This window comes from Oncorhynchus masou, chromosome 24, assembly GCF_036934945.1.
Source record: "Oncorhynchus masou masou isolate Uvic2021 chromosome 24, UVic_Omas_1.1, whole genome shotgun sequence".
Lineage (NCBI taxonomy): Eukaryota > Metazoa > Chordata > Actinopteri > Salmoniformes > Salmonidae > Oncorhynchus > Oncorhynchus masou.
In genome coordinates, this window is record NC_088235.1 from 76802591 (window position 1) to 76827706 (window position 25116).

General features: G+C 41.2%; 1 protein-coding gene across 3 annotated transcripts in view; it reads right to left on the reverse strand.

Moving 5' to 3' along the window:
• Positions 1–1121: 1121 nt before the first annotated feature.
• cers1 (ceramide synthase 1) overlaps positions 1122–25116 on the reverse strand; it is a 46629-nt gene continuing 22634 nt past the window's right edge. For 2 of the 3 annotated variants that reach the window (XM_064934957.1, XM_064934961.1), the window contains exons 2-7: positions 15279–15438; positions 11634–11814; positions 11053–11214; positions 8301–8448; positions 6259–6425; positions 1122–4970 (exon numbers count right to left, since the gene is read on the reverse strand). In XM_064934957.1, the coding sequence (XP_064791029.1) occupies positions 4928–4970; positions 6259–6425; positions 8301–8448; positions 11053–11214; positions 11634–11814; positions 15279–15438 (861 nt within the window). In that variant the 3' untranslated portion in view covers positions 1122–4927. Of the gene's footprint in view, positions 4971–6258; positions 6426–8300; positions 8449–11052; positions 11215–11633; positions 11815–15278; positions 15439–15856; positions 16688–25116 lie in introns of those variants that run through there. The other variant, XM_064934958.1, reaches the window with a different exon arrangement.

A 25116-nucleotide genomic window follows, 5' to 3' on the forward strand; every position in this document is an offset into this window, starting at 1 on the left:
CAAAGGGGTTGAATACTTACTGACTCAAGACATTACAGCTTTTCTTTTGTAATTCATTTGTAAAAAATATCTAAAAGCATAATTCCACTTTGACATTATGGGGTATTGTGTGTAGGCCAGTGACACACAATCTCAATTTAATAAAATGTTTTATTCAGGCTGTAACACAATATGGAAAAAGTCGAGGGGTGTGAATACTTTCTGAAGGCACTGTATGTATGAATAAGCATTTAGAATGATGAATTGTCCCCCATACTACCCATTGCCATCACTGGAGTAAGTACGGTTATAGAATGGAATTTATTTAATTTTTTTCGGTTTCACCCCTTTGTAGACTAGTGTTACTACAGTATGCGACTGACTTAGTTTTGATTTTAAATGCCCCTCCCACAAATGTTAATCAGAGATGTATGCAATGTTGCAGTAAGGTCACAGACTGAGACAGTCTGTTTGGGGCGGCAGCGTAGCCTAGTGGTTAGAGTGTTGGACTAGTAACCGGAAGTTCAACCGGAAGTTGCAAGTTCAAACCCCCAAGCTGACAAGGTACAAATCTGTCGTTCTGCCCCAGAACAGGCAGTTAACCCACTGTTCCTAGGCCATCATTGAAAATAAGAATTTGTTCTTAACTGACTTGCCTAGTTAAATAAAGTCTCCCAACACGATTCTATCTGGACATGTCTATTGCAACACGATGTGCAGACACAGCACGTTGACATCCCCCCTTGCTCTCATCAACTAAAGTCTTAAGGCAAGACGTTGGTAGATGAAATTGGACGGAGTCTGGTAATGTCAATGTGTTCATCTATATCCCATACGGTCTTTGATCTTGAGGGGAGAGGAGACCACGCTTGTGATACTGCATGCCAACCACAGCACACATGTAGGAATCCCATAATGCTCTCGCAGTCAGAGCAACATAAGGTAAAAAACTGGTATATATTTACATTTTTATTTATTGAAGCAGACTATGCTAAACTGCACTGACTTGAACTCTCAAGACTTTTTGTCCAACACCTACATTTACCTTTGTCTCGACTGTTTTACCTGGTCCACGTAAACTTGATTCTTGCAATGAAAATGACAAAGAATAAATTAATTTGTTGAAATAAGTCAGACGCAGGTTTCTTTTTTTTGATTCACATGTTTTATCTTAAGGGAAAACATGATACAATAACACTGGTTGAATGTAATTATTTAAAAAATGTATTACAAAAGAGTAAGTGCCTGTCATTCCCAAGTGGTTGTATTTAGAAAGTGGTCAGATTGAAACTTTAAGTGCCCAGATTACTTACAAATGATAATTCTCCCTGAATTCCCCCCCCCCCCCTAATAAACAAAACAAATGACAAGTGCAATTTGTAAGAAACCCCTGTGTGGTGTAAGCCCTTCATATTCACTACAACCTCCCCCTTTCTCCTCCAGCCACTCAGGTCTCAACCAGGCCTCTCATCAGAACACTTCTCGGTGATAAAGATCAATATTTTTGGCACATTCTTAAAGCATTAAACTATCAAAAGGAAATGCATAGAATAATACTTCTTCCACAAAATGTTTTCACATTTTCATCCTGAACTGTGGATGGACTTTTTGTATTCAATGCTGGTCAAAAAGAACAGCGAAATCTGCCTCGAAATTAAATTTAAAATGACTGACTGCTACTCTTAAGTTTTTTTTGTGTGAATTTGCTGTGAGTAGTTTCACCTCACAAAGCCAATCAGGTTGTTGGTGTTTTTTGTCTGGTGGAGAGGACAGACCGGGAGAGAGCTGGGCCGAGGTGGAGGAAAAGTGCACACGTCTTCGTGGACAGTACCACGGGAGAAATCAGGGCACCTCATCATGTGTACCTAACAATTAACAGATGCATACACAGGAAAAGGGAAACGACTGGATTACAAAACAGTGTTCTCAGAAACAGCAGCAATTAAAAAAAAAAAAAAAAAGAATAATAATGACAATGTTTGAATGTAAAATCAAAAGCTAGGTTATCCTGGGCACTGGCACTAGTGGTAGCTGGGGACTGAAAGACCACAACTATGAACACTTCTACCTGCCCACATCTGTGGACTGTTCCAGCACAAGCATCCTGTTCATCATAACGAAAGAGCTTGAATTTGATCATAAAGGACAGCACCCCCTCTAAGTCACAGCAAAGAAAAAAACTGGAGATTTGCAGCACACAGGCACACACAACCAGGAGCACGTTCCAAATGCAAAGAGGATACCAAACCTTTTGGACTGTGGTGTTGTCTGCTTGAATGACTTCACTTTTTTTAAGATGAGTTCTGCACATTGATAAAGGATACGATTATGTAGTTCTTTCTTCATTTGTGTTATTAAAAAATGACTTCATAGCACATTCCAAAAACCATTCCAGTGTCATGCATTCCTGAATATCATATGTGCATATGTTTTTTTTATATTTGATTTTTATCTTCTTTTAGACAAGGGCCCTTTGCTTTCTGTGAACTGCCAACATATTGGTTATTAAGATGAGTCAAATCCATTTCTTTAACGAAATCATAAGGTTGATGCTCAACCCAATCAATCGATTTCAGCTACAGTACCAGTCAAAAGTTTGGACACAGCTACTCATTCAAATGTTTTATTTTATTTTTACTATTTTCTACATTGTAGAATAATAGAGAATACATCAAAACTATGAAATAACACATAGAATCATGTAGTAACCAAAAAATGTGAGATTCTTCAAAGTAGCCACCCTTTGCTTTGATGACAGCTTTGCACACTTGGCATTCTCTCAACCAGCTTCACCTGGAATGCTTTTCCAACAGTCTTGAAGGAGTTCCCACATATGCTCAGCACTTGTTGGATGCTTTTCCTTCAGTCTGCAGCCTAATTCATCCCAAACCATCTCAATTGGGTTGAGGTCAAGTGATTGAGAAGGCCAGGTCATCTGATGCAGCACTCCATCACTCTCCTTGCTCAAATGGCCCTTACACAGCCTGGAGGTCTGTTGGGTCACTGTCCTGTTGAAAAAAAAATGATAATCCCACTAGGCAAAAACCAGATGGGATGGCGTATCGCTGCAGAATGAGGTGGTTAAGTGTGCCTTGAATTCTAAATAAATCACTGACCGGGTCATCAGCAAAGCACCCCATGCCATCACACCTCCTCCTCCATTCTTCATGGTGAGAACCACACATGCAGAGATCATCCGTTCACATATTCTGCATCTTACAAAGACACAGCAGTTGGAACCAAAAATCTAAAATTCAGACGCATCAGACCAAAGCACAGGCTAATGTCCGTTGCTCGTGTTTCTTGGCCCAGTCAAGTCTCTTCTTATTGGTGTCCTTTAGTAGTGGTTTCTTTTGCAGCAATTAGACCATGAAAGCCTGATTCACGCAGTCTCCTCTGAACAGTTGATGTTGAGATGTCTGTTACTTGAACTCAGTGAAGCATTCATTTGAGCTGAAATTTCTGACGCTGGTAACTCTAATGAACTTATCCCTTTCCTGTGGCGGTCCTCGTGATAGCCAGTTTCATCATAGCGCTTAATGGTTATTAAAAACTGCATTTGAAGAAACTTTCAAAGTTCTTGAAATTTTCCAGATTGACTGACCATGTCAGTAATGTTGGACTGTTGTTTCTCTTTGCTTATTTGAGCTGTTCTTGTCATAATATGGACTTTGTCTTTTACCAAATAGGGCTATCTTCTGTATACCAACCCTACCTTGTCACTGAATGGCTCAAATGCATTAAGGAGGAAAGAAATTCCACAAATGTATTTTTAACAAGGCACACCTGTTAATTGAAATGCATTTCAGGTGACTACCTCATGAAGCTGGTTGAGAGACTGCCAATAGTGTGCAAAACTGTCAACAAGGCAAAGGTTGGCTACTTTAAAGAATCTCAAATATAAAATATTTTTAACACTTATTTGGTTACTACGTGATTCCATCTGTTATTTCATAGTTTTGATGTGTTCACTATGATTTTACAATGTAGAAAAAATAAATAAAAAACCTGGAATGTGTAAGTGTGTCCAAACTTTTGACTGGTAGTGTATATCAGCTGTCATTAACCAGCTATTAGCTTGTATGCCTTCATTTCAGTGCAACAACAGATGCTATAAAAACAGAAAATGTGAATACATTTTCGATACAGGAATGCAAGCAATATTTCTTATGCGTATTTATCGACGGCAAAAAAAAGTTGAAAGGTTTATGTTTCCTTTAAAAATCTGAACACGAGTAATTCACATTTGCAAGACATCAATACTACACTGACGTGGCTCTTCAAATAATGCAGGTCAGGCTGTGGTAATGGCTGTGTTCAGTATGTGCAATGATATGAAAATCAATACACGTTGGTAAAACAAAGCCAGCCAATTACATGCACTCTCTCACACCCGCGGTAGTGACATGATGTAATACTTCCCTTTAGTATTTTAGCCTTTACTCCTGGGATAAGAGGTAAAAACTAAATTAGCCACTACGCTTCTAAGAGGAATGCTCTTTAAAAAGACAGGTCTCTCTATACTAGAGATGACCTTTGACATGGTTACTGTGTGAGCGCGCTTTAGTCCTCTAACGTGTGCACGTTATCTAGTTTGCATAGGTCTAGACTAGATACCTAAACATCACTAGCTTAACCTTGTCTGGTGAGTGTTCGTTAGAGATGACACTAATTCTAAACGTCCTGGTAGGCTACACGAGAGAACATTCCCGAAACTCACTTTTTTTTTTCTTCAAACGTAATGTTAATATAAGACAAATGTCACCTTAAATAACATTCACAGCGATATAATAAAATTTAAAAATCTATAGAACACGATGAAAAAAAAAAAAAAACGGAAATAAAAATGATCAATTGTTTTTTCATCCTTTTCGCGAGACCCGAGAGTCACTTAGAGCTAAGTCTGAAACAATCTAGGTCGTGCCAGAAGGTGGAACTAGAGAGGCCTCTACAGGTGCTTCTCCTTGGTGATCCCGTTCTGCACGTGTTTCCTGTGAGAAGAAAGGAGAGGAGAGAGAAAAAAAAAGGACCAACTGTCAGCCAGCGGAAAGGTGATCCGCTATTTATACGCATGGTAAAACCAAAAGGATATCACCGGTGTTCAAGGGCGCCAGATAAGGGGTGGGTCAGGCTGTAACCGCGTAATCACACCTCAATAATAAGTACAGCGCTTTGATCCTGTCTATCTGTGTGTTACAAAAGACAAGGCTACTCGCTGCAGCTCTGACGTCATACTGGGCGGTCTGACAGAGCACAGGTTACTGGGGTTACAAGAGGACTGGGAACAGATCCACGTGTGTCATGTCATAGCAGAGGCACTTCCTCAAGGGGAGAGCTCACTGGAGCATGGCGTGATATAATATTTAACATCGGTGTGGTGGATGGCAATAAGAATGTTAAGTAGAATCCCAAGAAGAAAGAGGACCGCGACACCCAAGGATGTACCAGAACAGCAATGTTCATCTTTGCATGGGGCTCGTTCATTACAAAAGCAGACACTTTTTCCCCCCGACTGTAGTCTGCCATATTGATCACACATAATGTAGCTGGCTATTTCAGATCTGCATGCACTGAAGGGCATAGGGGTTGCTTGGAAAGGGTTTGTTTTAGGCATGAGGTTTACAGTGTGATGAATGGTTGTCTACACTCGAAAAGGGTTCTTCGGCTATCCGCATAGGAGAACCCTTTGAAGAACAATTTATGGTTCCAGGTAAAACCCTTTGGAACCCTTTTTCTAAGTATACAGGTCGAGCTAGTCCAACAACCCGTACTTCCTTCCCCTAGCCTAGCCTCTTGCCCTTATATGGTGCAGAATCCATATACGAAGGGACCGGGGCGAGAGGAAGAGATTAAACTGTTTTTTTTTGGTTGGACCGGGCTGTAGTAAAGAGTGGGATTAAGCGGTTGTTGTGAGGGCTGGCTCAGCAGAGGATTTTTGGCTTGGTGTGGTTTGCTTTGGTAAATCAGTAGGGATTAGGCATTGTGGTTTGGGACAGCTATGGACACACATGGGGTTCAAAGAATTGTCATTTCATTTACTGAGTCATCTGAGGCCAAGGGGCCATTCTCTCTTAATGTTTGCCTGACCTCTCTGGATGTTTTTAAAATGATCATCTCCTCTGGAGATGAAGTTTCTGTATAGTGTATGATTGTGACATTACTTCAGTACAGTAAAACATTCATGGTAATGTATACTATAATACACGCAATCTGGTGATTCATATACACCGGTTGAATGCAACATGGTAAAGTAGTGTGTGTAACTTTGTGTTTCCTCACCCTTCAGCAGAGTTGTTGAGATGTCCTGCATCTTCACTCTGCAGCTGCTGCTGGGCCGCGAGCAGGGCTGCAGCCCTCTGAGCTCCCTCCTCACCCTCGTACTCCCTCAGGTCTTTCACATCCTTCATCTGCCCCGTCAGGACCTTCGCTACAAACGCCACTATGAACTGGGGGGGGGGGGGGGTTCAGGGGTTAAAGAAGGGAGAGATGTCTGATGTCACATAGTACAGTTTTGTTCTAATGCTTGTATCAACCCCTAACAGAGTCTAATAGGAACAAAGAAGAACAGGCAATGGTCATAGAACTGTCATGCCATTCACCTCTTGGGAACATAAAGTGAGGGAAAAAAGTATTTGATCCCCTGCTGATTTTGTAAGTGTGCCCACTGACAAAGACATGATCCGTCTATAATTTTAATGGTAAGTTTTTTTGAACAGTGAGAGACAGAATATCAACAAAAAAATCCAGAAAAACGCATGTCAAAAATGTTAGAAATTGATATGCATTTTAATGAGGGAAATAAGTATTTGACCCCTCTGCAAAACATTACTTAGTACATGGTGGCAAAACCCTTGTGGCAATCACAGAGGTCAGACGTTTCTTGTAGTTGGCCACCAGGTTTGCACACATCTCAGGAGGGATTTTGTCCCACTCCTCTTTGCAGATCTTCTCCAAGTCATTAAGGTTCTGAGACTGACGTTTGGCAACTCGAACCTTCAGCTCCCTCCACAGATTTTCTATGGGATTAAGGTCTGGAGACTGGCCACTCCAGGACCTTAATGTGCTTCTTCTTGAGCCACTCCTTTGTTGCCTTGGCCGTGTGTTTCGGGTCATTGTCATGCTGGAATACCCATCCATGACCCATTTTCAATGCCCTGGCTGAGGGAAGGAGGTTCGACGGCACATGGCACCGTCCATCGTCCCTTTGATGCGGTGAAGTTGTCCTGTCCCCTCAGCAGAAAAACACCCCCAAAGCATAATGTTTCCACCTCCATGTTTGATGGTGGGGATGGTGTTATTGGGGTCATAGGCAGCATTCCTCCTCCTCCAATCACGGAGAGTTGAGTTGATGCCAAAAGCTCCATTTTGGTCTCATCTGACCACAACACTTTCACCCAGTTGTCCTCTGAATCATTCAGATGTTCATTGGCAAACTTCAGATGGGCATGAATATGTGCTTTCTTGAGCAGGGGGACCTTGCGGGCGCTGCAGGATTTCAGTCCTTCACGGTGTAGTGTGTTACCAATTGTTTTCTTGGTGACTATGGTCCCAGCTGCCTTGAGATCATTGACAAGATCCTCCCGTGTAGTTTTGGGCTGATTCCTCACCGTTCTCATGATCATTGCAACTCCACGAGGTAAGATCTTGCATGGAGCCCAAGGCCGAGGGAGATTGACAGTTCTTTTGTGTTTCTTCCATTTGCGAATAATAGCACCAACTGTTGTCACCTTCTCACCAAGCTGCTTGGCGATGGACTTGTAGCCCATTCCAGCCTTGTGTAGGTCTACAATCTTGTCCCTGACATCCTTGGAGAGCTCTTTGGTCTTGGCCATGGTGGAGAGTTTTGAATCTGATTGATTGATTGCTTCTGTGGACAGGTGTCTTTTATACAGGTAACAAACTGAGATTAGGAGCACTCCCTTTAAGAGTGTGCTCCTAATCTCAGCTCGTTACCTGTATAAAAGACACCTGGGAGCCAGAAATCTTTCTAATTAAGAGGGGGTCAAATACTTATTTCCCTCATTAAAATTAAAATTAATTTATAACATTGTTGACATGCGTTTTTCTGGATTGTGTTGTTGTTATTCTGTCTCTCACTGTTCAAATTAACCTACCATTAAAATTATAGACTGATCATTTCTTTGTCAGTGAGCAAACGTGAAAAATCAGAAGGGGATCAAATACTTTTTTCCCTCACTGTAGATCTGTGAGTGAACACCCTCTCTGAATTAGATTAGGCTTGTTTAACCAAGCATCTGATAAATGAGCTTCAGTACAGCGTGTGACCTATGACCTGCTGCAGACGGAGGTCCAATACTTGCCAGAAACCAGTAGATATTCATGCAGAGGAGTGTCAAGAGGAGGCTGTTGAAGAAGAAATAGAAGGGTATGTTTGGGACGGACTGGAGGCTGGACACACAGGTAGCGTACAGAACCTTCAGAGGGAACCAGTAGAGACGGAACCAAAACCTGCACAGAGGTGGGACACAGAGGAGCAGTATTACTCTGATGAATTAGGGGACAAAGACGAGCATTGTCCAGGGCTTCAAACACCCTTGTGACCTCTCAGGACAGGTGTGTGTGTGTGTATGTGTGTGTCCCACATAAAAAAATACTATAGTTTACTATGGTATACAGTGCATTCAGAAAGTATTCAGACCCCTAGACCTTTTCCACATTTAGTGACAGCCTTATTCTAAAATATTTTTTTTTTTCCCCTGTCATCAATCTACACACAATACCCCATAATGACAAAGCAAAAACAGGTTAAGATTTTTTTTTTTATGTATTAAAAAAATAATAATATTGAAATATCACATTTACATAAGTATTCAGACCACATTTACATAAGTATTCAGACCCTTTTTTGAAGCACCTTTGGCAGCGATTACAGCCTTGAGTCTTCTTGGATATGATGCTACAAACTTGGCACACTTGTATTTGGGGAGTTTCTCCCATTCTTCTCTGCGGATCCTCTCAAGCTCTGTCAGGTTGGATGGGAAGCGTCGCTGCACAACTATTTTCAGGTCTCTCCAGAGATGTTAGATAGGGTTCAAGTCCGGGCTCTGACTGGGCCACTCAAGGACATTCAAAGACTTGTCCCGAAGCCACTCCCGCGTTGTCTTGGCTGTGTGCTTAGGGTCATTGTCCTGTTGCAAGGTGAACCTTTTCCCCAGTCTGAGCGCTCTGGAGCAGGTTTTCATCAAGGATTTTCTCTGTACTTTGCTCCGTTCATCTGTCCCTCGATCAAATCAAATCACAAATATATTTTGATTTGTTTAACACTTTTTTGGACACTACTGTACATAATTCCATATTGATTTCATTGTTTTGATGTCTTCACTACTATTCTACAATGTAGAAAATAGTACAAATAAAGAAAAACCCTTGAATTGGAAGGTGTCCAAACTTTTGACTGGTGCTGTTATTACAGTCTAACTGTAATCATGGATATTCAGCATATTATGGCACGAACAGCTCAAAAAAGCAAAGAGAAACAAACTTCTACCAGTTAGACCATGATTAGTCTCCCAGTCCCTGCCGCTGAAAAACATCCCCACAGTATGATCCTGCCACCACGCTTCACTGTATGATCCTGCCACCACGCTTCACTGTATGATCCTGCCACCACGCTTCACTGTATGATCCTGCACAACGAGCTTCACTGTATGATCCTGCCACCACGCTTCACTGTATGATCCTGCCACCACGCTTCACTGTATGATCCTGCCACCACGCTTCACTGTAGGGATGGTGCCAGGTTTTCACAAGACATGACGCTTGGCATTCAGGCCAAAGAGTTCAATCTTGGTTTCATTAGACAATAAAATCTTGTTTCTCATGGTCTAAGAGTCTTTAGGTGCCTTTTGGCAAACTCCAAATGGGCTGTCTTTTACTGAGGAGTGGCTTACGTCTGGCCACTCTACCATAAAGGCCTGATTGGTGTAGTGCTGCAGAGATCTCCCATCTCCACAGAGGAACTCTGGAGCTCTATCGGGTTCTTGATCACCTCCATGACAAAGGCCCTTCTCCTCCGATTGCTCTGGTTTGCCAGGCCGGCCAGCTCTAGGAAGAGTTTTGATGGTTCCAAGCTTCTTCCATTTAAAAATGATGGAGGCCACTGTGTTCTTGGGGAACTTCAACGAGGCAGAAATGTTTTGGTACTCTTCCCCAGATCTGTGCATCGACACAATCCTGTCTCACAGCTCTCTACGGACAATCCTTCGAACTCATGGCTTGTTTTTTGCTCTGACATGCACTGTCAACTGTGGGACCTTATATAGTGCGTGCCTTTCCAAATCATGTCCAATCAATTGAATTGACTCCAATCAAGTTGTAGAAACATATTAAGGATGATCAATTGAATCAGGATGCACTTGAGATCAATTTCGAGTCTCATAGCAAAGGGTCTAAATACTTATGTAAATAAGGTATTTCTGTTTAACATTTTCATAAATATGCAAACATTTCTACAAACCTGTGTTCACATTGTCATTATGTGGTATTGTGTGTAGATTGATGAGGAAAAACATTAATTTAATCCATTTTAGAATACAGGTGTAATGTAACAAAATGTGGAAAAAGTCAAGGGGATCTGAATACTTCCAGAATGCACCGTAAAGACTATAGTATTCACTGTAGTGTTTTTGCAGACTGTATTTACTGTAGTATTTACTGTAGTATACAGTACAATTTAAAGTGAACTTTATAGTATTAATAGTGTAGTAAATATACTGTGGCACAAATTGCAATATGGGGGAGGGGAATGGGCAGGGTATATGAAAATGAAATACTGTATTATTTACTATAGTTTAAAAAGGGTTGTGCTTTTGCAGACGGTAGTGTTTTTTGAGGAAATTACTGTAGTATTTTTTTCCCCCAGATAATTCTGTAGAATTTACTACAAGTAATACACATGATCCAGGGATACTACCGTGCGTAGTATAGTATTCTACAGTATACTACAGTTTACTATAGAATTCTATACTAAGTACTGTTGTATTCTATAGTAAACTGTAGTATTTTTTCATGCATGCGTGTGTGCTTGTCTGAGTGTGTCTTCTCTCTCCTCACCAGGTGATGCTGAAGCTGACAGAGCCCATGTTGGACAAGATGTCGTGGATGAGGTAGTAGTCCCCTCCCCGGGTCTTGAAGTAGACGTTGAGCTTGGTGAACTCCAGCTGGATGTCATTGATGTCGTGGAGGAACAGCACCAGTAACCCAATGCTGTGGAATCTGAAAGGAGAGAGCAGTGGGGAGCACAACATCGGTACACAAACAATATTAGCCAGGAACACAGCTGTACGGATAGCTAGAAGATACAATGTGACAGCCAGGGGGTGACACCGACTGACTTTAAAACAAATACAGTTTGAAACAGAGTGACAGTCTAACGGTCATCAAATAACACGGAAAACATGTTTCCAACATCAAATAACCTAGAGCCTTTTTACACTATGACAAATCACTGTTCCGATTCCACAAATTGACATAACATAAAAATAAACCTTGACCTACATCTATCATTTACAACTATTGCTACGTGGAAATTTAGCCAGTATTCAATACATTTTATATGACAGGCAGTAAGATTACACAGCATGACGGCAGCGTTTCCCAAACTTGGGGCCACCAGGCAGGGTGTGGTTAGCTACCTGAAAGCGTAGGAGAAGGTGATGAGGGCCAGAGTGACAACGTGGTGCACCACCATGACGGTAGAATCCTTCCTCCAGTCATCCATGTAGACCGTGGCGTAGATGGAGTGTCCGTAGAAACTGCCTTGGATCAGGTAGGCGATGGCGATGTCCGTGGGTACCGTCATGCCACTCTTCCAGTCTGGAAGGGGGAGAAGACATAGAGAGCGAGAGACACTGAGGGTTAGAGGAGAGGCCTGGAGGAACTACATAGGAACCAACACACACATAATGTATAAGCACCAACATGTGCATATTGACACACACACTCTGACATGAATATGCACACTGGCACAGACAAAAACATGCTCGCTCACACACATATGTACACACACAAACATGCATGCTGGCACAGACAAACACAATTAGCACACTGGCAAACATGTACACATACACCCACCCACCCACACACACACACACCCACACACACACACACACACACACACACACACACACACACACACACACACACACACACACACACACACACACACACACACACACACATAGAATCAAAAGTTTGGACACACCTACTACTCATTCAAGGATTCTTCTTAATTTTTTACCATTTCCTACATTGTAGAATAATAGTGAAGACATCAAAACTATGAAATAACACATATGGAATCATGTAGTAACCAAAAAAGTGTTAAACAAAACAAAATATATTTTATATTTGAGATTATTCAAACTAGCTACCCTTTCTTTGCCTTGATGACAGCTTTGCATACTCTTGGCATTCTCTCAACCAGCTTCATTTTTTTTGACAAGGTAGGGGTGGAATACAGAAGATAGCCCTATTTGGTAAAATACCAAGTCCATATTATGGCAAGAACAGCTCAAATAAGTAAAGAGAAACAACCGTCCATCATTACCTTAAGACATGAAGTTCAGTCAATCCGGAAAATGTCAAGAACTTTGAAAGTTTCTTCAAGTGCGGTCGCAAACAACATCAAGCGCTATGGTGAAACTGGCTCTCGTGAGGACCGCCACAGGAAAGGAAGACCCAGAGTTACCTCTGCTGCAGAGGATAAGTTCACTAGAGTTACCAGCCTCAGATTGTAGCCCAAATAAATGCTTCACAGAGTTTAAGTAATAGACACATCTCAACATCAACTATTCAGAGGAGACTGTAAATCAGGCCTTCGTGGTTGAATTGCTGAAAAGAAACCACTACTAAAGGACACTAATAAGAACAAGTGACTTGCTTGGGCCAAGAAACACAAGCAATGGACATTAGACCGATGGAAGTCTGTACTTTGGTCTGATGAGTCCAAATTTGAGATTTTTGGTTCCAACTGCTCAGAGTAGGTGAACGGATGATCTCTGCATGTGTGATGATCTCTGCACCGTGAAGCATGGAGGAGGAGGTGTGATGGTGCTTTGCTAGTGACACTGTGATTTATTTAGAATTCAAGGCACACCTAACCAGCATGGCTACCACAGCATTCTGCAGCGATACACCATCCCATCTGGTTTGTGCTTAATGAGACTGTCATTTGTTTTTCAACAGGACAATGACCCAACACACCTCCAGGATGTGTAAGGGCTACTTGACCTAAAAGGAGAGTGATGGAGTGTTGCATCAGTTTACCTGGCCTCCACAATCACCCAACCTCAACCCAATTGAAATACAGTGGGGCAAAAAAGTATTTAGTCAGCCACCAATTGTGCAAGTTCTCCCACTTAAAAAGATGAGAGAGGCCTGTAATTTTCATCATAGGTACACTTCAACTATGACAGACAAAATGAAAATAAAAAAATCCAGAAAATCACATTGTAGGATTTATAATTTATTATAAATAAATTAAAATTAAATTTTATAATTTATTATTTATAATGAATTTATTTGCAAATTATGGTGGAAAATAAGTATTTGGTCACCTACAAACAAGCTAGATTTCTGGCTCTCACAGACCTGTAACTTCTTCTTTAAGAGGCTCCTCTTTCCTCCACTCGTTACCTGTATTTATGGCACCTTTTAAACTTGTTATCAGTATAAAAGACACCTGTCCACAACCTCAAACAGTCACACTCCAAACTCCTCTATGGCCAAGACCAAAGAGCTGTCAAAGGACACCAGAAAGTGGTGTACCTATGATGAAAATTACAGGCCTCTCTCATCTTTTTAAGTGGGAGAACTTGCACAATTGGTGGCTGACTAAATACCTTTTTGCCCCACTGTAGTTTGGGATGAGTTGGACTGTAGAGTGAAGGAAAGAGAATGTTGAGAGAATGCCAGGACTGTACAAAAAGGCAAAGAGTGGCTACTTTGAAGAATCACAAATATAAAATATATTTTGATTTGTTTAACACTTTTTTTGGTTACTACATGATTCCATGTGTGTCATTTCATAGTTTTGATGTCTTCCCTATTATTCGACAATGTAGAAAATAGTAAAAATAAAGAAAAACCCTTGAATGAGTGGTGCTGAATGAGTGGCCCCTGGTGCTGTATATACAGTCTATCTAGTAGAAGTTTACAAGAAGTGTTTGTTTTTGGTTCTGAAGGGGGCAGCTGTTCTGTTTGGTTATACTAGGTGACTTCCAGAGTTATACTAGGTGACTTCCCACCTGAGGTGGGAGCTGCAAGGGTGTCAGGTTTTCCAGGCATGTGAGGACCAGGGGCTATCATCATCATCATCGCTCCCTGAAGGCCTTAAGGGTATTGTAAACGGAAACTTTTTCTTGGAAAGATTGGGGCATCTTTTGACTCCATGAGATGAGGTTACAGGCCGTAATGTTTATTGATCGGAAGTTCCATCATTAAACATTGAAAACATGGTGGCAAGAGATATTAGAGTGCTCCAGGAATAGGAGCCTCTCTCTCTCCCCCTTCCCCTCTCTCTCTTTCTACAAGAGCTAAAGTCTCGCTCTCTCGGAGAACTAAAAGCAGAGCCACATTAGCCTGAGCAGGTTGAATGTTTACTCTCAATGTGCGTGACAGCTATTAGAAAAGTGGAGGGCCTTTAAAAGAACAACGGATCGCCTCATTCGAGGAAAGGGAGATAGAAACGAGCCCAAGCACCGACTGACACCTGAAAGTCTGATGAGAATCGGAAGGAAGGAGTGCCATAAATGATAGATAAAAGAATGAAGGCGGATTGTTCAGGGCAATGGTTAGAGTAGAGACACGCCATATGGTCAGTTCAGACACAAAATGCAAATATAAAACACAAATGTGGCTTCTATTTGAATACTCGTAAAAGAAGCATCTGGAGGGTTCTATAGGACAATGCTTTGAAGGTCGCAATGCTTTGGTTACAGTTCCGTAAGCATTCGTTCTTGAGTTTGCTATAGTTAATTAACTGGAGTTATTAGTGGAAGAAGGGAAGTAACTTGGAAGAGTGCAGACCTTCTCTTCTTAAATACTTACAGGTGCTTTTGTTTTGAGGTTATTATAGCTGAATACCTGCAGTTATTAGTAAGATAAAGAGCAGGTTAAAAGGTCACTATGAAGCAAGCAGACCTCTGCTTGTGTTGTCGTTGCTTTAACTGTAGTCATTGGTAGAAAAAGAGACTATTGACTATTTTAGGTCGACCTACCAATACATCAAGTGCACAGCTTTCTTTTTTATTAACCTGGTTTCATGTACTACGTCTTACCATAGAATGCGGAGGGCGGGTCGTGGAAGAAGGTGTAGTTGGTGAAGAAGAGCAGGTAGGTGCTGTAGGACCAGGACATGGTATAGAAGACCAGCTTCCACGCGCTCTCTGGCATCTTGGCAGTATCTTTGGGCTGGAGACAACACCGTTGTGCAAACGGCTGCAACACACAATCACAGGACACTTGGCCATTGTTCAAATGTGTGAGTGGGGACACTCCGCTTTCAGATCACACTCAATGGAATGTTATGTATGTATTGGTGTTATGCATTATGTGGACACATTGATAAGTCAATGGGGCTGTTTTGCAGCCGTGAATCACATGGTGGATGCAAACACATTATTTAGCAGAAACGTGTCTTCTTGTGCAAATCACCCCATGTCTATTTATGGCTTGTTAAACCAACAGAAAATACAGGAAGTCAGCGAGATACTTCCTGAAGTGATGTGTGTTTGTGTGTGTCGGTCTTGTCTGTGAACTGATAACCTCTTCGACAGAGAAGGGGCCCAATCCCAGAGAGCCACGCCGTAGTTTAACAGTAACCCCTCTCTCCCCCCTTCCTCCTGATAAACCAGACCTTCCACAGGGCCAGAGGAACCCTAGCCGCTGGTCTCAAAGACGATCCGTTGGCCGTCGTGCCAGATGAGAAACCAAACCCCCGCTCCTTATCTTTCCCCATGACAGAGGAGCTGTGCCTCTCTAGGCGACCAGCCGGCCCATGCCGAGCACACCTCCGGCTCCAGTGTAACCAGAGATAAACAAGTGAAAGGGGTCCATTTGCTGATACATCTCAATCACTTGTCACTAGTTAGCAGCAGGCCCAGGAACAGGCCTTGGTCCTCCATCGTGCCAGTATGCTTAGTGCAGCAAGGCGGGACTAGTTCTCTTTCTATCTTTCTCCATTCCCTCTTTATCCAATGTCCTAGATTTGCAGGGACAGTGACGAGCTGGAAAGAGAAAGAAAGAGAGAGAGAGCGAGCAAGAACGAAAGAGGAAGACCGAGAGAGGTCCTATGTGATCACGCTGCCAGAGCGACACACTGCATCACGTGACCTATATCCTTGCCCCTGATAGGTCTGCGCAGCATGTATTTAGTGAGTCATGTATGCCGCAGACAGCAGGATATCCCCTGCGTGCCTCAGACCTCCACATCCCTCCATCCCCATGCCTGCAACATTTATTTAAAGAGGCCCACTATCAGTGCATTCACCTACCCTTCTCAAACCCACCAGTCGTCTACTCCAAGGCGAACCGGTCTGCTCCGAGGCTCGTGTGACTGCCACACAATCAGGCCTTATCATCAACCCATGCCACACAGACCAGAGCGAGTCTGGTGCTATTAACACACAGCATAGCTGTTGCACATTTTTTTTACCTTTATTTAACTAGGCAAGTCAGTTAAGAACGACAGATTACCTTGTCAGCTCAGGGGTTTGAACTTGCAACCTTCCGGTTACTAGTCCAATGCTCTAACCACTAGGCTACCCTGCCGCCCCACATACACTATATATAGAAGAATATGTGGACACCCCTTCAAACGAGTGGATTCTGCTATTTCAGCCACACCCATTGCTGACAGGTGTATAAAATCGAGCACACAGCCATGCAATCTCCATAGACAAATATTGGCTGTAGAATGGCCTTACTGAAGAGCTCAGTGACATTCAACATGGCACCGTCAGAGGATGCCACCTTTCCAACAGGACAGTTCCTCAAATTTCTGCCCTGCTAGAACTGCCCCGGTCAATTGTAAGTGCTGTTATTGTGAAGTGGAAACGTCAAGGAGCAACAACGGCTCCGCTGCAAAGTGGTAGGCCACACAAGCGTTGGCCAGAATGGTGTTATCCTCACTGCCATTCGACTCTGGAGCAGTGGAAACATTATTGTCAGTCATAAATCACGCTTCACCATCTGGCAGTCCGACGGACGAATCTGGGTTTGGCGTATGCCAGGAGAACGCTACCTGCCCGAATGCATAGTGTCCACTGTAAAGTTTGGTGGAGGAGGAATAATGATCTGGGGCTGTTGTTCATGGTTTGGGCAAGGCCCCTTAATTCCAGTGAAGGGAAATCTTAACCCAACAGCATACAATGTTATTTTCTGAACAAAATACACAGAAAAAAGGAAAAAAAGGAGAAAATAAATACATCCAAAATGGTGAAGGAGGATGATGATGATGATGATGATGACTACATACACTGTAAATGTTTGAGGACAGGATTTTGTTCTTTCTGGATTTCATTAGAAATCTTTCCAGAACTGTTGCCATTGTTGAGGCAACAGTTCGGGAAAGGCCCTTTCCTGTTTCAGCATGACAATGCCCCTGTGCACAAAGTGAGGTCCATACAGAAATTGTTTGTCGAGATCGGTGTGGAAGAACTTCACTGGCCTGCACAGAGTCCTGACCTCAACTCCATCAAACACCTTTGGGATGAATTGGAATGGCGACTGCAGGCCTAATCGCCCAACATCAGTACCCGACCTCAATAATGCTCGTGGCTGAATGGAAGCAAGTCCCCGCAGCAATGTTTCAACATCTAGTAGAAAGGCTTCCCAGAAGAGTGGAGGCTCTTATAGCAGCAAAGGGTGGACCAACACCATATTAATGCCCATAATTTTGGAATGAGATGTTTGAAGAGCAGTTTTGGTCATGTAGTGTATTCCATTACAAAGGACACACTTAAACACAAAAAGGTAAGCGTAACTATTAAGCCCACATACCCATTAAACACACATCCATCTTTGCATTCAACTAATTCATCTGGTTGTTATATCCATAACAGTTTGATTCTATTATTGTTATTGACAGTTCTATGTAAGTTCCCACTAGTGGCCAATTTCAAATCTATAAAAAAAACATTTAATGTTTAGTACCTTCTCAGATTAGTAATTATACTTTCTGTAAAATTAAGAGGTTAATGTGCTGATATATGCACATGATAGCTTACTTTGTGGCATTAATTACTATTTCTTACCAATGGAAAATATGAGTTTTTCATGCTAGCAGTCGTGCCTGGATGTCACAGTCACACAGTAGAATCATAACTTGGTGATCTACAACAAGATTACAGATTTCAGGCATTAACATGCTTACAATTTTAAATGCATTTAGTCTTATTTTATTGTTAAATGAACCTTGCATTGTTATACATACAGTTGAAGTTGGAAGTTTACATACACCTTAGCCAAATACTTTTAAACTCAGTTTTTCACAATTCCTGACATTTAATCAAAGTAAAAATTCCCGGTCTTAGGTAAGTTAGGATCACCACTTTATTTTAAGAATGTGAAATGTCATAATAATAGTAGAGAGGATGATTTATTTCAGCTTTTATTTCTTTCATCACATTCACAGTGGGCCAGAAGTTGACATACACTCAATTAGTATTTGGTAGCATTGCCTTTAAATTGTTTAACTTGGGTCAAACGTTTCGAGTAGCCTTCCACAATAAGTTGGGTGAATTTTGGCCCATTCCTCCTGACAGAGCTGGTGTAACTGAGTCAGGTTTGTAGGCCTCCTTGCTCACACACCCTTTTTCAGTTCTGCCCACAAATTTTCTATAGGATTAAGGTCAGGGCTTTGTGACGGCCACTCCAATTCCTTGACTTTGTTGTTCTATCTATTTTGTGAAGTGTACCACTCCCTCCTGCAGCAAAGCACCTCCACAACATGATGCTACCACCCCCGTGCTTCATGGTTGGGATGGTGTTCTTAGGCTTGCAAGCCTCCCCCTTTTTCCTCCAAACATAACTATGGTCATTATGGCCAAACAGTTCTATTTTTTATTTAATCAGACCAGAGGATATTTCTCCAAAAAGTACCATCTTTGTCCCCATGTGCAGTTGCAAACCGTGGCTTTTTTTATGGCGGTTTTGGAACAGTGGCTTCTTCCTGGCTGTGTGGCCTTTCAGGTTATGTCGATATAAGACTTGTTTTACTCGTGGGTATAGATACTTTTGAACCCGTTTCCTCCAGCATCTTCACAAGGTCCTTTGCTGTTGTTCTGGGATTGATTAGCACTTTTCGGGCCAAAGTACGTTCATCTCTAGGAGACAGAACGCGTCTCCTTCCTGAGCGGTAATACGGCTGCGTGGTCCCATGATGTTTATACTTGCGTACTATTGTTTGTACAGATGAACATGGTACCTTCAGGCTTTTGGAAATTGCCCCCAAGGATGAACCAGACTTGAGGAGGTCTACAATTTTTTGATTTCTTTTGATTTTCCAATGACATCAAGTAAAGAGGCACTGAGTTTGAAGGTAGGTCTTGAAATATATCCACAGGTACACCTCCAATTGACTCAAATAATGTCAATTAGCCTATCAGAAGCTTCTAAAGCCATGACATAATTTTCTGGAATTTTCCAAGCTGTTTAAAGGCACAGTCAACTTAGTGTATGTAAACTTCTGACACACTGGAATTGTGATACAGTGAATTATAAGTGAAATTATCTGTCTGTAAACAATTATTGGAAAAGGTACTTGTGTCATGCACAAAGTAAATGTCCTAACCAACTTGCCAAAACTATTGAAATTTGTGGAGTGGTTGAAAAATGAGTTTTAATGACTCCAACCTAAGTGTATGTAAACTTCTGACTTCAACTGTAAATGCCATTTTTGTAAATTCAACATTTTTCTCAGGTGGGCTTAAAGAGTACAGCAGCACAAAACACACCACCTCTATACAGAATGTAAATAACAATGAATAAATATTGTTCAATATGATCAATACTAACTTCGCATAATATTGCAGTCCATTTTGCATATTTATACCCCAAACCATTTGTTTCTAAATATTATATGAGTAGACATTGCTATTCTGTCTTTTCACCATAAATCGCTGCTGTTCCAATTAAGCCCCGTATGCTCCAATTAAGCCCGGTTTGCATTGAAACACATGGGGATTGTGTGTTGATATCTCTAATATTCAATCAACATAAGTGTGTTTTTTTGTAGGAATTTAAATGGATTAAAACACACAAAAACTACAGTTCTGTATGGAGGAATGGTTTCAAATCCCTTGCTGTGTTCTCCCACCTCAAACATTATAGGAGACGACTCCGAGCTGTTATATTCCCAAAGGGAGGGTGCACAAAGTACTAAATACAGGGCTGCCGATAATTGTGACACGCATGTTTTTGAATAAAATAATTATTTCTTGATGATATTTATTTGAACATTTGAAAGGTTAGAGTATCATTTAGGTTAGAAATGTGTAAACTTAGATGTTGGTGAGCTTAATAGGTACACTTACCCTACATAGCCTGTACATTGCCGAGAAACATTATACACACACAATACACACCATAATCACAGCATACATACACATGATACAAAACAAACCATAAACAAGAGAACAGACAAACAGAATACACTTGTGGGAGATATGCTGAGTATCTCTCTTCCTCTCGCTCTCTATGGTGTGTGTGTGTGTGTGCGTGTGTGTGTGTGTTGTGCTGAGTAGGCAACAACAGCTCTCAACCTGAGAGAGGATATTACCTGTTCTCAGAGGAGGCATTGACCTAATTGCCTTTAGGTGTGAGATTAAGGGTGGATTTACATTAGTAAAATATGTGTATGTAGTAAGATCTCTCTTCAACATCAGATTTGCACCTTTTCTGTTTACACTACACTTACTTTAACTTTGGATGTGGTGTGTCCAAAGCTACATTACTGCATCATGTGTGTGTGCACCTATTAGCATACCGTAAATACAATAGTATATAGACAAAATAAGGATAGCAATTCAAACTATACAGGAGCTTCTCATCTAAACCATATTGCACATAATGTTGCACACTTGATTAATACAACGATTCACAAATGTGTGGTATTTTTTGCACAGTTAGGCATGTGGGCTATAACATGGGTCTCAATTGGGCCCTTTACCAATTTTGGTAATGAGAACAGACAATCCCAAAATTTTCCAAATGTTGCCTAGCACAGAAAACAATTGCTGAGAACATCTCAGAAGAATCCTACTGACATTTTTCAGTCTCACCTTCCACAGAGGTGTCACATTTACCCAAAGATTTTCCTTGTTATGTAGCCGCTTAATGAACAAACTAGACCTTGACTTGCTGTTGAGCGATAGGACATATGTTGTTGAGTTAGCTAGCTAGCTAGTCATGTAAGTCACGCACAAAATATAGCCAGCCTTGTTGAGCTATCTAGCTAATGTTGGTGAGATAGCTAGCTTGTTTTGCATTGGAGCTAACGTTAGCAAAAAGGTTTGCTTGTTGAACAAGCTTGCGTTAGTAGTAAAGGAAACACTTGTGTTTGGAAGTTGATTTTGTCGTTCTTTGAGGATAAATTAATCAATAGCTAATTATACGGCCCTCGCTGTATTTATCGGTTGTTGGCCTACTCGGTCCAAGTTTCAAGCCATGTTTGTGTGGCCGATGTGAAATGGCTAGCTAGTTAGCGGTGATGCGCGCTAATATAGTTTCGATCGGTGACGTCACTCGCTCTGAGACCTAGAAGTAGTTGTTCCCCTTGCTCTGCAAGGTCCGTTGCTTTTGTGGCGCAATGGGCAACGATGCTTCGTGAGTGAGTGTGGTTGATGTGTGCAGAGGGTCCCTGGTTCGAGCCCAGGTTGGGGTGAGGAGAGGGATGGAAGCTATACTGTTACATTGACGCAGTTGACCCGGATCACTGGTTGCTGCGGAAAAGGAAGAGGTCAAGACAAGAGGGCGGTGAATGTGGCCGATGTGAAATGGCTAGCTAGTTAGCGGTGGTGCACGCTAATAGCGTTTCGATCGGTGATGTCACTCGCTCTGAGACCTAGAAGTAGTTGTTACCCTTGCTCTGCAAGGGCCGCGGCTTTTGTGGAGCGATGGGTAACGATGCTTCGTGAGTGACTGGTGGATGTGTGCAGAGGGTCCCTGGTTGGAAGTTATACTGTTACATTTGCACAGAGGCAAATCAAATTTGACAGGACTGTGTTAAATGCTGCCATTTTGGTTGTAGAATGTTGACGAATTGATCAGGATTCGCTTGAGAAATGATTTGCGATTCACATGCAGTAATACAGTATTTTGGGAATTTATTCTGTCTTTTTTGAGTAGAACCAATATAAGGACTTTAAAAAAAAAATTGTCCCTACGGGACTCGGGACAGCCAGATGTGATACAGCCTGGATTTGAACAAGGTACTGTAATGATGCCTCTTGCATTGAGATGCCTTAGACCGCTGCACCACAAAGTGTCCCTCATGGGGCCTGTGGAATGGGCCCCACATGGAAATGTTGGCTCTGTAAATTGATAAAGGGCTACGACAGGTAGACATCTATCGACAGATATATGTCGTATACCCAAGTCCATTGAGGTTTGTCTGTTAGAAGAGCACAAATGGTACATGTCGCCGCGGTTATTGTCCCAGTTTCATTAATTTCAATACAATATCGATGTGAGTGATTAATTTGCATGCACTACTGATTTCCATAAAACAAGCTAATCAATTCCAGTCTTGAGTGACCACTTGGTAAATATTGGTGCATGTGCACTTTAGAAGGCACTAATTTAGCAACATAAAAGTTAATCTGAACACAAGAGTGACTATGTGTGTGTACGTAGTACATTTTATGTACTGGTCTTCAAAATATCACAACTTATTTTGGCATATTGATTATGAATTTGGACATTTAAAACTGGTGTTTTGACACTTGGCCATAAATCAAATTGCCATGACAATTATTTTGTATTTATGTTTAAGGAATATAAAATTGACCTTTTAACATTATTTTTCTTTAGAATTCTACCTTATCAGTAAAAAGCTAATGAATAAGCCCCAAACGTGCTATAATTTACAGATTTTTATGATAATGAAATCGTGAATATACGTTTGTCCTGGCTACTAATTGTTTGCTCCTCTGGAGAGAAGCCAATTTGTAAGTCGCTCTGGATAAGAGCGTCTGCTAAATGACTTAAATGTAAATGTAAATGTAAGTCGGTCCACTCAGTGTCACTAATACCGCTGTGAGACTTCATCTTTAGATCATTTCAATTCATCACTGTCATTTTGTAATGTCCTTGTTTCCTTCCATACATTTTCAATTGAAGGGCATTCAAGAGGTAGCCTAACTTTAGTTTCTCACACTGAAATGAGTCTGCGTATTGAGGGCCCAGTAGTAGGGCCAACTACTAGGCCTACATTTGCCCTTGTTTGTGGAGGATAGCACTTTGTATTGTCAACTGACCGCCCTGAACCCCCAGCTCTGAGTCATTCTTCTCCATATTGTCAAAGATTTATCCAGGGGATGGACAGTGCTCATCTATACAGTAACATAACAGCTTTATTTATGATCATGTTTTATGTTAACAATATTGGCAATTGTTTACAGCCAGCTTGTGATCTGTGGTCATACGACCTAGCATTAAAGGGCTGCCCTACAGTGGCTGCCCCACTGGCTCAGTCACAGTAATAGATGAGGGCTGTACCGCCCCTGGCAGGAAGAGCTCGTGTCATGAGCCCAGTTCAAAAGATAACCATGGAGTGACAGAGAGAGAGTAGGGATGTTAACAGTTAACTTTAGTTGCAGAAAATACATTTCACTGTCATGCTTATCAGTCTATAGGTTAATTTGGATAATTTTGTGGGATTAAATTGGTGTCAGAATTTAACAAATCTCATCAGTCATAAAATAGGAACTGTGTCTTGGTTGACCGGAATTCATATTTTGCTGAAAATATTTTTTTATTTTATTAACAACAAATCAACACAGGAAGTACATGTGTGGACACAAGTATATATAAATAATATAAAATGGACAATTGGGCTAGGGGGTACAAAATCACATTACACAAGGACCTTAAGGGACATAGAATTATAAGTGTAACAGCTGTTTTGTTAGTAGATTATTTAATTGTCTTAAAATACAGTTCAATTTCTTTTTGTAAGGTAGGAAAATGTGTTTTTTAAATTGTAAATGTACATTTGTGAATATGAAATTTGGCCAAAATAATAATAATAAATTACATAAAAATATGTTAGCTTATTTCTATCATAGGTAAACAATCCAAGCAGTACATCTCTCCACAATAGTGTAAGATCTTCATAAATGTGTTCAATTATAAATCTACTGATGTCTTGCCACAGATTCCATACATGAATACAATGCCAAAAAAGATGCACTGTTTCTGGGTGGTCATTACAAAAGGAGAAATTTCAGTTGAGGTTTTCCTTAAACTTCTTCATATAGTGGTCGGCGGGATGATATTTATGAATAATTTTAAAGGAAACTTCCTTAATTTTGTTAACAAGTAGATGTGTGTGGCAACATCCAAACTTTTTTCCAACAGATATTATCAATAAATCCATTCCAATAAGGCATGACATAAGGTATAGATACAGCATCCTGCTGAAACAAGGTTCGTATCGCTCTGTTGTTGAACTGACCAAAAAAGAAACAAATATTTGCTACTGATGAGTCAACAGGGTCAATAGAAGGTAGGCTCTGAGGGTCAGGTCTTGACACATTACTGAATAATGAAGCAACACCTGAGGGAATGGCATCTAAAACAATTGCAAAATCTTTAGGCGTTACAGGGACCTTGTAAAGTGATAAGAATTATTTAGAACTGAGTAAAAGACCCTCTGCATTTACCAGTTGGCTCACCAATAGGATATTATTTTGGAACCAATATTCTAAAAACAAAGAAGTATTTTTATACAATATATCCCGATTATTCTATATATAATATCTGTGTGGAGAAAAATTAAGGACCATGACAAGAAAACTTGCCGATGACAAGCAGAAAGCTTCACTGGAACTTTGTCAATATTATAATTGCAAACCAACATGAAGTTAAGGCCACCAAAAGTACAGATGACATGAT